This window comes from Varanus komodoensis, unplaced genomic scaffold, assembly GCF_004798865.1.
Source record: "Varanus komodoensis strain SLA01 unplaced genomic scaffold, ASM479886v1 scaffold81, whole genome shotgun sequence".
Lineage (NCBI taxonomy): Eukaryota > Metazoa > Chordata > Lepidosauria > Squamata > Varanidae > Varanus > Varanus komodoensis.
In genome coordinates this window covers 2,617,771-2,631,750 of record NW_025336495.1, presented here as the reverse complement: position 1 = coordinate 2,631,750, position 13,980 = coordinate 2,617,771, and the positions used below count along the sequence as shown (strand labels likewise).

At 56.0% G+C, this 13,980-nt stretch overlaps 1 protein-coding gene across 1 annotated transcript; it reads right to left on the bottom strand.

The window, feature by feature from the left end:
* Window positions 1–3,589: 3,589 nt before the first annotated feature.
* UPK3B (uroplakin 3B) lies at window positions 3,590–12,993 on the bottom strand. The gene is made up of 6 exons (XM_044456105.1): window positions 12,930–12,993; window positions 9,348–9,497; window positions 8,194–8,416; window positions 7,508–7,584; window positions 4,929–5,058; window positions 3,590–3,737 (listed from the first exon to the last, which is right to left on the bottom strand). Exons 1-6 carry the CDS (start codon window positions 12,991–12,993, stop codon window positions 3,590–3,592), a joined length of 792 nt encoding a protein of 263 aa, XP_044312040.1.
* Between the last annotated feature and the right edge of the window lie 987 nt (window positions 12,994–13,980).

Sequence of the window (13,980 nt, the reverse complement as noted above, 5' to 3'; positions counted from 1 at the left end):
CAAGGCTCCGGCCTGCAGCTGGATGGGCGACTGCATGTGGATGCTGACTGCTATGGATTATTCAAAAAGCGTGGATACATCTCCTCATCCCCCTCTTTTTCCCCAGAGAGGTCCGCCTGGTGCTGTCGTTATTTGTTTTTTGGCACCAGGCCAAGACCTTTTTATTTAAATGATATTTTAAATGTTAATTGTTGTTTTTATTTATTGGTTTTAAACTATTGTCGAGATGCTCTGAATTTTTAATGTTATTCTATGTTGTTTATCTTCTTTGTAAGCCGCCCCGAGGCTTTCTGCGATGGGGGCGGCATAAAAATGCTATAAATAAATAAATAAATAAATAAATAAATAACTAACTAACTAACTAACTAACTAACTAACTAACTAAATAAATGCAGGCCCGTGGCCGCCTCCTGGCCGCATCATCTGCCACACCTTGCACAGGTGAGCAGCTGGAGCTTCTGCCGTGTGTGTGCCTTCAGGCAAGATTCCCAGGCGCACAGGAGAAGCCGACCGTTTTGGTGGGACTGGCAGCTCGGGCTCCGACGAGGGGATGCACGAGGGGTCGGGTGAGCCGGGCAGGCCTGGCCGCCCGGACACTGGTCACGAAATGGCGGTGGTCACGAACGCAGCCCGGGCTGCTGTCCCCGTCCGTGCCCACTCGGGACAAGGCTGCTTCAAGGCCAGCCAAGCGGCCCCGTCAAGCTGCCCGTGGGAACGAAGAGAGAGGAGCTAGAGATGTGGTCTCTCGGACGGAGGAGTGGACCCAAAGGCCCATCATCCCAGCCACAGGGTGGCCCAGGTGGCGTCTTGGAGTGGAGAACACAGGTGTGCCTGGTGCCACAGAGCCCCTCCTTCCAGAGACGGGCTCAGAAGGGTTCGTGAGCAAAGCTTTGGGTGGAGGGGGCAGACAGGGGTCAGCATAGCGCTTTGCCGATGCTCAGAGACTTCTGTGCAGAATAAAGGCGTTACAGGAAGCACTGGAGAGTCTGTCTGGCTGGGGAGGGAACGCCTCACTCACGGCGCTGGAGATGCCCCACTGGGCCCTGGCTGGGCCCCCTGGGTGGAGCGCACTCACGGCCCTCGATGACTCATGGGCTGCCACGCTTCAGTGGTGGGGAAGTACTTCCGACATCGGCCACCCGAGGCCAATCCCGCTGCGACGGATGGTGGGGTGGCCAGAAGATACGCCCCAACATGATCCGAAATATTAGTCACCCTTGTGTACACGCAGCCAACCATGTTTCTTCCCTCCCGGGCAGCTGCACTCCAGGCAGTCTTCCCCCCGGTTTGTTTTGCTTTGGAAGCTTTCAAAACTGGGTGTGTGGGGCAGGATCCGAGAGCACCGCGTTGGTTGCCGTGCCCTTTGGCTGTTACAGGGAAGGCCATGGGCTTCCTGTCCTCCCAGCAGGGCACAAGAGCGGCTGCAGGGATGGTGGGGGGGGGGGGGGTTTTTTTGTCAGGACTCCTTTGGGGGAGATAATCTGTCAGGGGCTGCATGCTGGTGATGGCCGGAGCTGGAGTGGGTTGTGATGCTTGCCAAGGTCAAGGCACCTTCGTCACTTCTCCCTCTATCAATCCCTCTCTCTCTCTGTCTTTGCCTCCCTTCTTCTTCAAGCCACCTTCTCTTTCTCTCTCTCTCGAACTGGGTTCAGATAACAAGAAAACCTGCAATCAAGGGTGGACTGTATGGGCTGAATGTGGGTTGCTGCTGAACCAGGGTTCTCACGCCATGATGAAAACCCATGGGTTGTTGCTGGGGTGTGAACTGTAGGGTTGCTCACTACGGTTTGCTGCCTCAGTTTATTTATTTATTATTTATTAAAACATTTTTATGCCGCCCCATTCGCCAAAGTTCTGTTTGGCAAGCTCATTTTGACGACGACCCACAGGTCGGCAGCAACCCCTGTGCAACCCATGCTTAGCCACTGCGGTGCCGGTCCCAGCCTCTGGCCACCCCCTCCCTCCCCTTCCCAGCCCCTCCTTCCTTCCGGCTTTGGGCCCAGTCCCACCGCTCCGCTCCTCAGAGGCCCAGGGCTGGCTACGCCATGGCCCCATGCGCGCGCACGGGGAAAGGCGCAAGTCATGAGCCCGCTTTGCCATGCTCGCCAGGCTGCTTTGGTTTGTTGAAGAAAGGGGGGTGCGGAGAGGCGGGGACCGGCGGCTCCTCCTGGTGTGCTGTGCTGGGAGTCCAAACTGGAACACTGAGGAAGACAAACCTTAAAACCCCTCCCCACATTGTGGCCCCAGTGCCCCCCCCAGCCTTGGCTGCCAATGGAGGTTTCCATCAATCCAGTGCCTGGGGCCATCTTTGGCGGCAGGGAGTGAGATACTTCTGGGAAGCAAAGGGCTAAACCTCCCCCATGAACCCCCCCTACACACACACACACACACACGAACGTGTCTCCTCTCATCCTGCAGCCAGGCTTTCAAAACCCTCCCTCCCACCCAAGGAAGCCTTTTAAAAACCAGTTTGCAGCAGGGCAGAATGATCGGCGAGCATCCAGGTGTGTCTCTGAGTATCTGTGCAGGTGAATGAAGAAGCGAATGAAGCCCTGGCAGTCCCACTGGGGCTGCATGCCAGCCGTGGGGGGGGTCCAGCCAAAGGGGGGCACACAGTGCAGGCTCAGGCTCCTCCGTGTTGGGGGGCAATGTGTCCCCTCCGGGTTGCAGGCTAAGCTTTCAAGAAGCGACCTGTGGTACAGAACCGATTTGTGGGGGGACATGGCTCAGCACCAAGGAAGGCTGCTTTAAAGTTCAGGCTGAACCCCAGAATAGCTACCCACCTCCGCGGAAACTGGAACCATCGAGGCAAAGAAAGCCCCTTCCCTGGTTTGAAACAAGGAAACACGCCAGACTAAACCCACTTTCTACTCCTCCCCAGTTTTCGGCAGTCGCTGCCTCCTATTTTCCGAGCAGGTCCTCATCCCAAGGACCTCTATTGCTCCTGTAGGATGTGTGAGGACTCCCGGGGGGCTGAAAAGTCAATGGATCCCACCACCCAGCCCCCACTGGCCCCGCTTCCTCAGCCCCGTGCCGATGTTCACACTGGGTTGTGTGAGCTGAGCCGCTTGCAGCCTTGCACCCTCGGGATGGTTGTGGGCTGCCCATTAAAGCAGCCAAAGACTGAGGAGAGGCTGGTTTTGCTCCAGAAGGTGAAACGATGCATTTCTCGTGGGGTCTGTGCACTTCGTCCGAGGACTACGCCCTGTCCAGCTTCCAGCTCCCACACACTGCACAAGTAGCACACGTGACGCGATTCGAGCAAATGCCCTTCGTGTTTAATGGCGATGCAGAACCTGCGGTCTGGTCTTACAGATGGAAGCCCACGAGAAAAAAACCTGGCTTGGCCCATCGGATCAGAAGCGGGCAGGAAAGCTGAGCCGGGCTTCCCAAGGCCGTACATCCCTGACATCTCTTGAGCATTGGAGGAGGAGAGGAAAGTGTCCACGCATCGCCCAGCCAGGAGATGCAGGGCTTTCGGGGGTGCCTAGCAGCGGAGGGGGTGGGTGCCGCAAGGCACATGAAGGACCAATGGGGTAAGAGGCAATTCTCTGGGGCTGCCGGGGCTCTAAGAAGTGGTGGAAATGAGCTACGGACTGGGCACATCCATGGCCGGAGGAGGCGGTGGCACAGGGGGGGCAGGGGGGATGTGGTGGGTGTCATAGCGGCCGGCTTGGAAGGGCTCCGGTCGTGGTTCCTCCGGGGCCTCCGCTGGTCCATGCTGCCAAAGCTTGAAGCTGTGGAAAGAGGGCTGGCATTAATGGCGAAGAGGCTCCCGAGACAACAGGGTGGAAAAGACACTCCAGGACGGGTCTGTGCACCAGGAAGGAGCCAGGCGGTGGTGGGATTTGTAGACTGGTTCCCGCAGGGAATGTGTTGTGGCAAAACCCCCAGAAGGAAGAAAACTGGCCCCATGGGGAACTTGGTCTCCCACCTGTGAGGAGTCCAGAGACTGAAGGATGGTTGAGAGAGTATGTTCATGAGAGAGAAGGGATCATAGAATAGAATTGTAGAGCTGGGAGGGGCCAAGGAGGCCATCGGTCCAGCCCCTGCTGCTGCTGCTGCTGCAGGACACCCATCCACACCATCCCACTCAGGTGGCTGCCCAGCTTTTTTGTAGCAACCAGCCAGTTTGTCAGTGGGGTGACGAAGCCACTCCTGGTTTCATGCTGAATTTTAAAGTCACTCTCCAGGTGGCTAAACCTATGTGGAGAAGGTGCTCAGCACCACGGATAGCTCCTGATGTGTAAGGACCCCTCAGTGGCTACGTAATCAGTGGCTGCAGGTCAAAGTACACCCAGGCGCTACACTCAACGTCCGGGATCCACCCCCGAGGAAGCCTTGGTTGGTGGAAACAGAGAGGGGGGTCTCCTCCGTGTGGACCCCAGCCGTAGATCGAGCTCCTTGCCAAGACCGACCGGGTGCCAATTCACTCATCCTCCTGGTGCCGTGTGAACACTCCCTGGCGGCTGATCTGGAGTCTCTCAGGTGGAAGAAGGACCAGATGGGCTCTCCGTGGCTCTCAAGGAAAACACCAGCCCAGCAGCTGGGAAGAAGATTTCGGAGAAACCTCCCAGCAGCCAGCACCGCCGAACAGCGGTGCTGACAGCCATGGGAAGGGACGGTTCTCCTTTGCTGGAGGTGGCCTTGGTCAGGGCCAGGGATGCTGCCCTAGGCGGGGGGGGGGGGGGGGACTAGATGATCTCCACAGCCCCTCTGCATTCTGTGATGGTGCATTTAGGAAAAGGAGGGCTCTTTCTTATCCGTTTTGTGCTTTAATAAGGAGAGCAGCAGATGCAAAGTGGTGCAGAGCATTAACACACCCATCTGGGGGCCTGGTTCTGCCCTCGTTAAACCAAGCTTGAAGCACACGGCCCTTTGAGGAGAGGACTACCCAGCCATCCTCTGTGCTCCTCCCACGGGCTTACCATTCATAGCAGACAGTGCTGAGGAAACCGATGGTGACGACCCCACAGAGGGAGGAGAGAATCACGGTGATGACAATCATGTCTCCGCTCCGTCTTCCGGGCCAGGTGTCCACCGCCCTCCACAGCTGAGCTGGAACGCACAACCGAGCCAAGTGCTGACGCTTTTCCTCCCCAGCCACACCACCTGTGCTGAGCTTCTTTCTGACTGACCTTCTGCAAAGGCAGCTTTTCCTAACTCAGTGGTGCAGGTAAGAGCACAGATTCCTGTAAATCTGAGCTGCAGATTTGTGGAGAACCAGCTTTTTCTGAGCTGAGTGTATTTTGCAGACCAACTGCCAATGGAAAGCCCGCAGAAGCACCTTCCCGCCCATGTTCGCCAGCAACTGGTTCACTCAGCTTCCAGTGCTGGAGGTAGCATAAAGCCACCAGAATTAGGAGCCATGGATAGCCTTCTCCTCCAGGAACGGGTCCAATCACCTTTTAAAAAGGTAAAGCTTTCCCCCTGACATTAAGTCCAGTCATGGCTGACTCTCGGGGGCGGTGCTCATCTCCGTTTCCTCACGAGGGAGCCTGCGCTTGTCCGCAGACAGTCTCCGTGGTTGTGTGGCCAGCATGACTAAACACCAAGGTGCAGGAACGCTGTTACCTGCCCACCGAAGTGGCACCTTTTCATCTACTCGCATTTGCATGCTTTTGAACTGCAGGGTTGGCAGGAGCTGGGACGGAGCAAGGGAGCTCACCCCGTTGTGCAGATTCGAACCGGAGTCCTTTCGATCAACCAGCCCAGCAGCACAGCGGTTTAAACCACTGCGCCACCTGCAGTCCAAATCCCCTTTTAGAACCGTCCAAATCGGGGGATAAACTATCACAAACCAGCAACAACCCATGGCTAGCTTGTGCAGCTAGGTTCAGACGTCACAAGAACCCCTGCTTCAGAGAGAACCCACAGTTCGACCACAGCCCGACCGCCACTGAGATTCAAGGGCCAAGTGTAGCCTTTCATGTCACCTGAAGCCAGTCAGAATACGAATAACTCTCAGCAGCGTTGGGGTAACTTTAGGAGGGCCCCTCAGTGCACTTGCCGGACAGCCCGGGACTGCAGGCACTTCTAGGAGCTTTATCTCCACTGGGGACAAAATTTCATTGTCCCTGTCGTCCATCCCAGACCCCAAAATAGTTGCATTACAACATGCAGCAGCGGATGGTTGCTGCTGAGTGCCGTTTCTTCGGCGCTCCTGTGAGGAGCGCAGCCCATCTCAGAGGGAACGGGTGGGGATGGCATTCCTGTGAGCCCCAGAGACACTACACCACCCCCAGATCCCTGGAGTCTGGCGGCCAAGGCGTTATTTAAAACACATGTGTGCTTCTTAAAGAAATCACACCAGGGTGTCTCTTTGTAGGGATTGCGCTGTGCATTGTGTGCGCTGCAGAGATAAGGAGGGGAGAGCACACGGCGGGGAAGGGACTGGAACTGCGGCAAGGAGAGAGAGTGAGGGGCTGCTCTCTCCGGCACCAGGGTAGGCATGCCCAGGCCCCGCGCAGGGCTCCTGCTTCAGCAGGGGTCCCCCAGAAAGAACCCCCGGAGCTGCTCCTCCTCTTCCCCACTGTGACCCACTCTGTCACCTGCCTCTTGCTCTGGTCCAGACGGCGCTGGTGTAGCAAGTGGGTCGTGTCCCCCTTTGCTGAGATCCCCGGGCCGTTGTTATCAGATTCTGAAGGTGAGGACGCCGAGGAAGAGGCGATGGAGGGCAGGAGCCTCCAGAGCTCCGGAGATTTCCCAGGCCGAGCGTGAAAGCCGGCCTGCTTGGGAAGAGGCAGAGGACGAGGAGCTGCTGCCTTGCCTGGTCCCTGGCCCGCGACGAGGCATCAGGAGAGACGAGCTGCCCGGGGAGGGGCTTCTGTGGGTCCCGCTGGCTGGCTCAGGGTGGAGCCTGCAGTGTGAATCACAGCAAGGCATTGGGAAGACGTTTCCAGTTTGGGCTCAGCACTCTTGACATGAGCAGAGGCTCATCGTTCAGCTTGCTAGGGGCTTTTGGGGCTGCACCGTCTCGTGAGCTCACGACATCCGGTCGTGGGAGGTGAGGCCGTGGCCAGCTGTTTCGCTGCCTCTCTGCCTGCCAACATGGTAGCCTTGATGAGGAAGATGGGCTAGTGAGCATGGCAGTGAGGGGGCAGACTCATGGCAGACTCAAGCGCCCCCAGAACCCGGAGCTGGCCCTGTTCTTTGCCATTTGGGCATAAATGGAACAATGGCGGATCGCCCATGGCCCCGGTTCAGCTGCAGAGAGAGAGCAGGAAGACCAAGGATTTCAGGACACCTTTTGTCAACCTGAGACCCTGGATGCATTGGCCTAAACCCCCATGACAATCAGGACAGCACTTCCCATTGGGGGTAATGGGAGTTGTAGTCCAACACACAAGGCACCAGGTTAGGGTGGGCTTTCTCAGCCTGCAGAAAAGGCTGATTGCTTGAAATGAAAATATAATTCCTGAAATGGATCGCTCAGTTCTCCACCCAAGCAATTGAACTTCCATCCTGATATCTGCCCATCTCTCTCTCTTCACCTCCACTAATGTACCTTTGTTCAGCGTAATTGGGCCCGACCACCTCGTTTCTGCTTTAGAACCGCTGGAATCTATGACCAGGAATTTCACTCTAGGGAGAAATGAAAGACAAGACTGAGTCTCTCCGTTGCTCAGCAGTGCTGTTCTCGTGCGAGTGCCCACTGCAGCCCACCCGGATGGCTGTTGAGCCCCCCAGCCTTGCCTGGGGGTCAGCCCTGCTCCTCCGCGTGATTCGATCTTTGCATTCCCGTGTTGCTTCCAGCCTGCATTTCCCCCAAGGCAGCACCCATGGGACACCCCTCATCTTGTCCTCACAACGATGCTGCGAGGACGACTAATCGAAGAGACGGATTGAGGAAGAGAACGGGTGCTTTGCTTGAATAGGTCATTGGAAGCAACTCGGCCTCAGGAGAGCCAGCCATTTTGAACTTTGGGAAGGGGGAAAGCGGAACGAACTGGGAAACCGCACAACACGTGTGAGCAAGGGAAAGGGGTGGGGCTGAGGAAGTGGGAGGGGCCAGGGGAGGGCGGGGCCTTCTGGGGATCGGGAAGGGCCAAATCCATGGACTTGCGGTTCTTCACCCATCCATTCTGACTCCCAACAAGAGTTGCAAACTGTTCGGAGGCTTTGCTCCCCCAGCTCAAAGGACGTTCTGGGGGGGGGGCGTCCAAGATGCTTCGCACCCCCCGAAAGGCTCACCTGAAGGGCCCCGGCGAGGGCAGCGGCCCATTGCAGTGTGTCCGGCTGTCGTCGTTCTTGCAGGAGGACTCATTGCCAACACGGAGCACGTTGCCCTCCTTCCCTTTCTTGCACGGGTAGTGGGAGAGGGTGGACTTCATGGTCATGTACCCATAAGCGGTATATAAATCCTCGTATGGTGGGATCTGCTGGGGAGTTGTCGGATTCTTGAATTTGGCCGTGGCTGCGGGTGCGGAAAGAAACGGGAATGGGTAACACCGTAACGTCACTGGGCAAAGCATTGCTTCCACATCCTGTGCCGTGGGGCAGAGCAGAAGACCAGTGATGCCCCAACCAGCTGTTCTAGGCACCCCAGCCATGGTGCTGGAGGTCCCCGGTGAACGCCAAGCGTCCTGAGTGGAGCTGGCTGGTGCCGGAGGTCAGACTAGATGGCCCGGCAGGCCCCTTCTGACTCGCTCTGTTTCTATGTTTCTATGTCCTCCAGGCCAGCACCCAGCGAGAGAGAAGGCAGTGCCAGGTGACCCCCTTGTACACGATGGAGGGGTGGCATGGGGAATCCCTCTCCATGAGACCTCCTCTGTAACCTTACTTCCCCTCTCACCCCCAGGATTGCTCAACGTTCGTGGTAAAAACATGTTCAGTGCCCCACTGGCATGCTTGAGCATCTCAAAATCTTTCCTTTAAGATTTCGCCCCCATGTTACCTGTTCAATGCCAGTTAATTCAGCCCTGTTCACCATCGCCATTAAGGCCACCCTGTTACAGTGCCATGTCGTGCACATTTAGACAAAAAAGGCCTCCACCTGCTCCTTCTGCAGAGTTGGAAGCCCTTTCTGGCATATGGGGAATTGGAAGCCCATCAGTGAGGGAATTCAAGGGAAGATTGAGCAGCCACATGTCGGGAATTACATGAGCGGAGCCAGGGGTCAGATTAGATGGCCTGGGAGGCGCCTTCAGACTCGTTTTGCTTCGATGTTTCTTTTTGGTCTAAATATGCATAGGCTTGTGCCTTTAATGCTTGGCCCAAAGCATAACAAGAGCCCTCCTGGAGCAGGCCAGAGATCCCTTTGGCCTACCTCCTGTTTCCAACAGTGGACAGCCAGACCCTCCTCAGTGCTGGGCCCTGGAGTGCTGGGGGACGGACCGCCGACTCACCATTGATGAAAGTCACCACCAGCCAGATGCTGTCTGAGCTGTTGGCAAAGGGATCGAAGATGCAGTTTGGCGGTTCCAAGGCGAAAGTGCTGCCTGTGACCTTCCCTTCCATGGGCAGTTCGGAGACACGAGGTGTGTAAGAGATGACCTCTGAGAAGACAAAGAAAGCAGGTGGGTTCCCAGCACCAGAAGGCTGGGCAGGAGAGGAGAAAGGTGTGCTGGGTGCACCTTGTGAATGGGAGGAGCCACCCAGAATCTCTCACCCAGGGGCTCTCTCACACCCCCGGCCTCCATGTTTGAGGCCTCGTGGAGAACGGGTGAAGTTCCAGAGGACGGGAGGGTGGCGTCCGTGGCCCCAATTTTCAAAAAAGTGTAGTAGGAGGGACATGGGGAATTACAGACCTGTTAGCCTTACGTCCAGTGTAGGAAAAACAATGGAAAGGCTCATAATAGAGAGAGATCTAGCGATGCTAGATAGGGAAGGGAGGCTGGCAGCCAAACAACATGCCTTCCGCAAAAACAGGTCCTGCCAGACAAACCTTGTGGGATTCTATGACAAGGTTTCAAGATGGCTAGATGGAGGGGATGCAGTGGATGTGATATACCTGGATTTCAGCAAGGCCTTTGACAAAGTGCCCCATGATATCCTGGTGGAAAAACTGAGGAGTTTTGGGATCCACCAAAGCACTGTCCAGTGGATTAGGGCATGGTTGACGGACCAAAAGCAGCGGGTAACCATTAGTGGGGAATCATCGGGATGGCGGCCAGTGGCAAGCGGGGTCCCCCAGGGCCGATCCTGTTTAATCTTTTCATTAACGACGTGGAAGAAGGGGTGAACAGTCTGCTGATCAAATTTGCAGACGACACTAAAACTGGCGCAGTGGCCACAACTGAGGAGCAGGTACTCCGGATCCAAAAGGATCTGGACAGACTGTGGAAGTGGGCAGGAGACAACAGGATGGCGTTCAATGCGGATAAGTGCAAGGTCTTGCACTTGGGGCATAGGAATAGGTGTCATAAGTACAGGTTAGGGGACAAGCGGCTGGAGAGCAGCACTTGTGAAAGGGCCCTTGGGGTGCTGGTTGACTGCAGGCTGAACATGAGTCAGCCGTGTGATGTGGTGGTCAAGAGGGCGAGCGCCACCCTTGGTTGCATAGCCAGAAGTGTGGCTTCCAGATCGAGAGAGGTATTACTACCACTCTATACGACTCTGGTGCGCCCGCAACTGGAGTATTGTGCTCAGTTTTGGGCCCCTCATTACAGGAAGGATATAGCCAGGTTGGAGTCAGTGCAGCGTAGGGCCACAAGGTTGGTGGCCGGTTTGCAGGGGATGCCATACGAGGCGAGACTGAGGGAACTGGGTCTCTTCAGCCTGGAGAAGAGGCGACTCAGAGGGGATATGTTGGCGACATGCAGGTATGTGAGGGGATGTCACACGGAGGTGGGCAGAGACCTGTTCTCCCCTGCAGAGGAAGGCAGGACGCGCTCCAACGGAGCAAAGCTCAGGGAGCCAAGGTCCAATTTGGATGCCAGGAAGCACTTGCTGACAGTTGGGACCCCGAGGGTGTGCAATGGGCTTCCACGGGAGGTGGCTGAGGCCCCATAGGTGCGGGTGTTCAAGGATAGGCTGGACATGCACATGGTGGGCATGTCATGAGCAGAGCCGGCTGGAGCCGGGGGTCAGACTAGATGGCCCAGGAGACCCCTTCTGACTCGCTCTGTTTCTATGTTTCTTAAGACCAGAGGGGGGAGTTTGCTTCCCTGAAAACCCAGGACTCCTCCCCACAAGGCATGCATTTTGTGATCGGGATTCCTCATGCTTGGAAGTCCGCGGCTGCCAGCGCTCTGCATGAGTTTTGCAAGCACTTCCCCGGCTTGTGTTAGAGGGAGGAGATTCTGGTGTTACTTAGACACGGCAAGGAGGAAGCGCACGTGTTTTGGCTGCACCACAGTACCATCTTGTGGCTGTGCTGTGGAACACACAGGAAACCCAAGAAAGGGCAAATTGCCAGGGCAGAGGGAAATGTGCAAAGAATCCAGATGCAGGTGCCTCTGAAAAGTGGTGGGTTAAAAGCTTCGTGTAGAGAAGCCCTTAGCCCCGTCCCTGAGCCTTAACTGGGCAACATGGATGGGGGCAGGCTGAGACTAGCCCTGAACGGACTGTCCTATGAAGGGCACACACGGGCACTGAAGAAGAAAGGTTGGGGCTTGGGTCAGTCTGAATGACCTTACAGGACCCCTACCATCCAGTGCTTATGACTGCAAAGAGAACCCTTCCAACTGTGAGGTGTGTCACTGCTCCCCTCTCCCCACCAACATGCCTTGAGTGTCCTGTATTTGTTATAATTGCAAAACTCAGTAAACCATTAGCCAGCCGACTAAGTCTGGAATGTTGCAGTGCGCTGGTCTGAGGGCTGGGAGCTTTGGGTTTGAATCTCCACCTGGCCAAGTTGCCCCTTGGGTGACTTGGGGCTGGTCACTCAGTCACCCGGACCAACCTCACAGGGTTGTTGTTGTGAGGATGAAATGGAGCAACGTAAGCCACTTGGGTTTCGCAAAAGAAGGAAAAAAGTGGGAAATGAGATCATTTCTATTGTACATCTCATTTTATTTTATTATGTTTCTATCCTGTCTTTTTTCCTGCAAGGAGCCCCAGGTGACTCCATGTTGATCCTCACAACCCTGTGAGGCAGGTTAGACTAGGAGGCAGTGGCTGGTCCAAAGTGGCCCAGGGATCTTTGCAGCCTGCTTGAGAACTAGAATCCTGATCTCCGGTGTCCCAGTCTAACTCCTCTAACCACTACACCACACTAACTCTCTGTTCATTATCTGTTCATTTATCCCACTGAGCAATTTCCAAGGCTTTTCAAGACTCTTCTCTAGGTTTGAACATTTTGATATTTTTTATGTAGCCAATAGAATTTCAGCAGCTATTACAGAATGTATAATAAAATCCTTAAAAGTCATCAGATCCTTGACTCTCAAGAGGGCCACCCATGTGGGTGCTTTGCGATCATGGCTGCATTCAGACAACATGCTAACCCAGACTGAAGAGCTGAGCATGGGTTTCGCTGAACGGTGGCTTGTCATTAAAGGCTTACTGGTTCGTGCGAACCCACCCACAATGTGGTCTCAACCCACTGCTTGCCACAGTCAACCCGTGAAGAGAACCCGTGGTTTATTGCCTGGATGTGAACTGTGGGCTGCTTCATCGGTAGCAAGCCACGGTTTGTTCTCCCATCTGAGTGCAGACAACACAATAACCCGTGGAAGTCACAATCAACAGAGTGCGTGCCAGTCGCACAACCGGCGCAGGAGAGGCATGTGTGATCAGGGCCTTCTCTAGAAATGATGGCTGCACTGGCCACTTCTAGCCACCGCTGAAACCGGGATACCCGAGTTCACAGCCCAGAAGAGCAAGCGTGACCCCATCCGACTCGCGGCCCCTGACCTGCCTCGGACTGGCGGGGAGCACGTCCCACGCCAGGATCGGGCTTCCGTTTGCTCAGCTCCTGTTCCCTGGAAGGGGTGGACGAGACGGGCAGGTAGTCAGCCCAAGTCTTCCAGCACCATCAGCCTTACCTATGCCAGCCAAGGTCTTGCAAGAAATCAGCAGCAGCAGCAGCAGCAGCAGGACAGCGGTCATCTCCGCGGAGCCTGGTGCTTCTTCCCAGGAAGTCTTTCAGGCTGGAGCAGAAGATGCTCTGGGCCGGTGGGAGCCGCCGGCTGCATGTGACGAGGGGACCGCGAGGTCTGTCGCACGTCTTCCTGAGGAGTCCTTATCGCCCGGTGCTGCCTTCAGGGGCTGCCCGCGGTCCGCCCAGCGCCAGCTTTCTGCATTCCTGCACCGTCCCGCAGTGATCTTGACCCCGATAGGAAACAGGTCGGGCTTGTTCTTTCCAAAGAGGGGTGACATCCCCTCAGCAGAGAGAATTTGGCCACCACCACAGTGGAGCAAGTGTGAGGGCCGGGAATCCCGTGGGAAAAGCAGAATCCCGCTGCAGCGAGGGATGCAGAATGGGGCGCTCAAGAAAGCGGAAGCAGGCGGATCTGGGAAGTTGAAATGGCTGCACAAGGGGTGTCCGGGGCCCCCACCCCGCAGTGGCGGGGCTGCCTGCCAAGAGTGTGGCGTGAGGTGGAGCACAAGCTCACAACAGTAAGAGCGCCAAAGCCAGGCCACAGGGCACCGTTTCGTTGGCACCTGAATCAGACTTCCTGGGCCGGCATTGACAGTGGGGGGGGGGGTGCCCACACCTCAGCAGAGCCCACCAAGAAGAGTTCCCTGGAGTCGTGCTTATTCTTCCCCTTCGCCTGCCTCTGGCTCCAGCTCAGCCACGGTGGTGCTGAGAAATCCTGAACCATGCCAGGTGACTTTGGGCCTGTCACAGCTTCTCAGCCAGACCTGCCTCACAGGGCTGTTGTTGTGAGCATGAAATGGAAAGGAGTATGTAAGCTGCCTCATTTGAAGCCTGGGGCTGAAGAGGCAGTGTAGGATAGTGGTTAGAGCACTGCACTGGGATTCAGGAGACCCAGGCTATAGTCCCCTCATTGGCCATGAAACACCTTGGGAAATTGTGGGCCAACCATGAACTCACAACCCAACATGTCACGTAGGGTTGTTGTGAAAATAAAA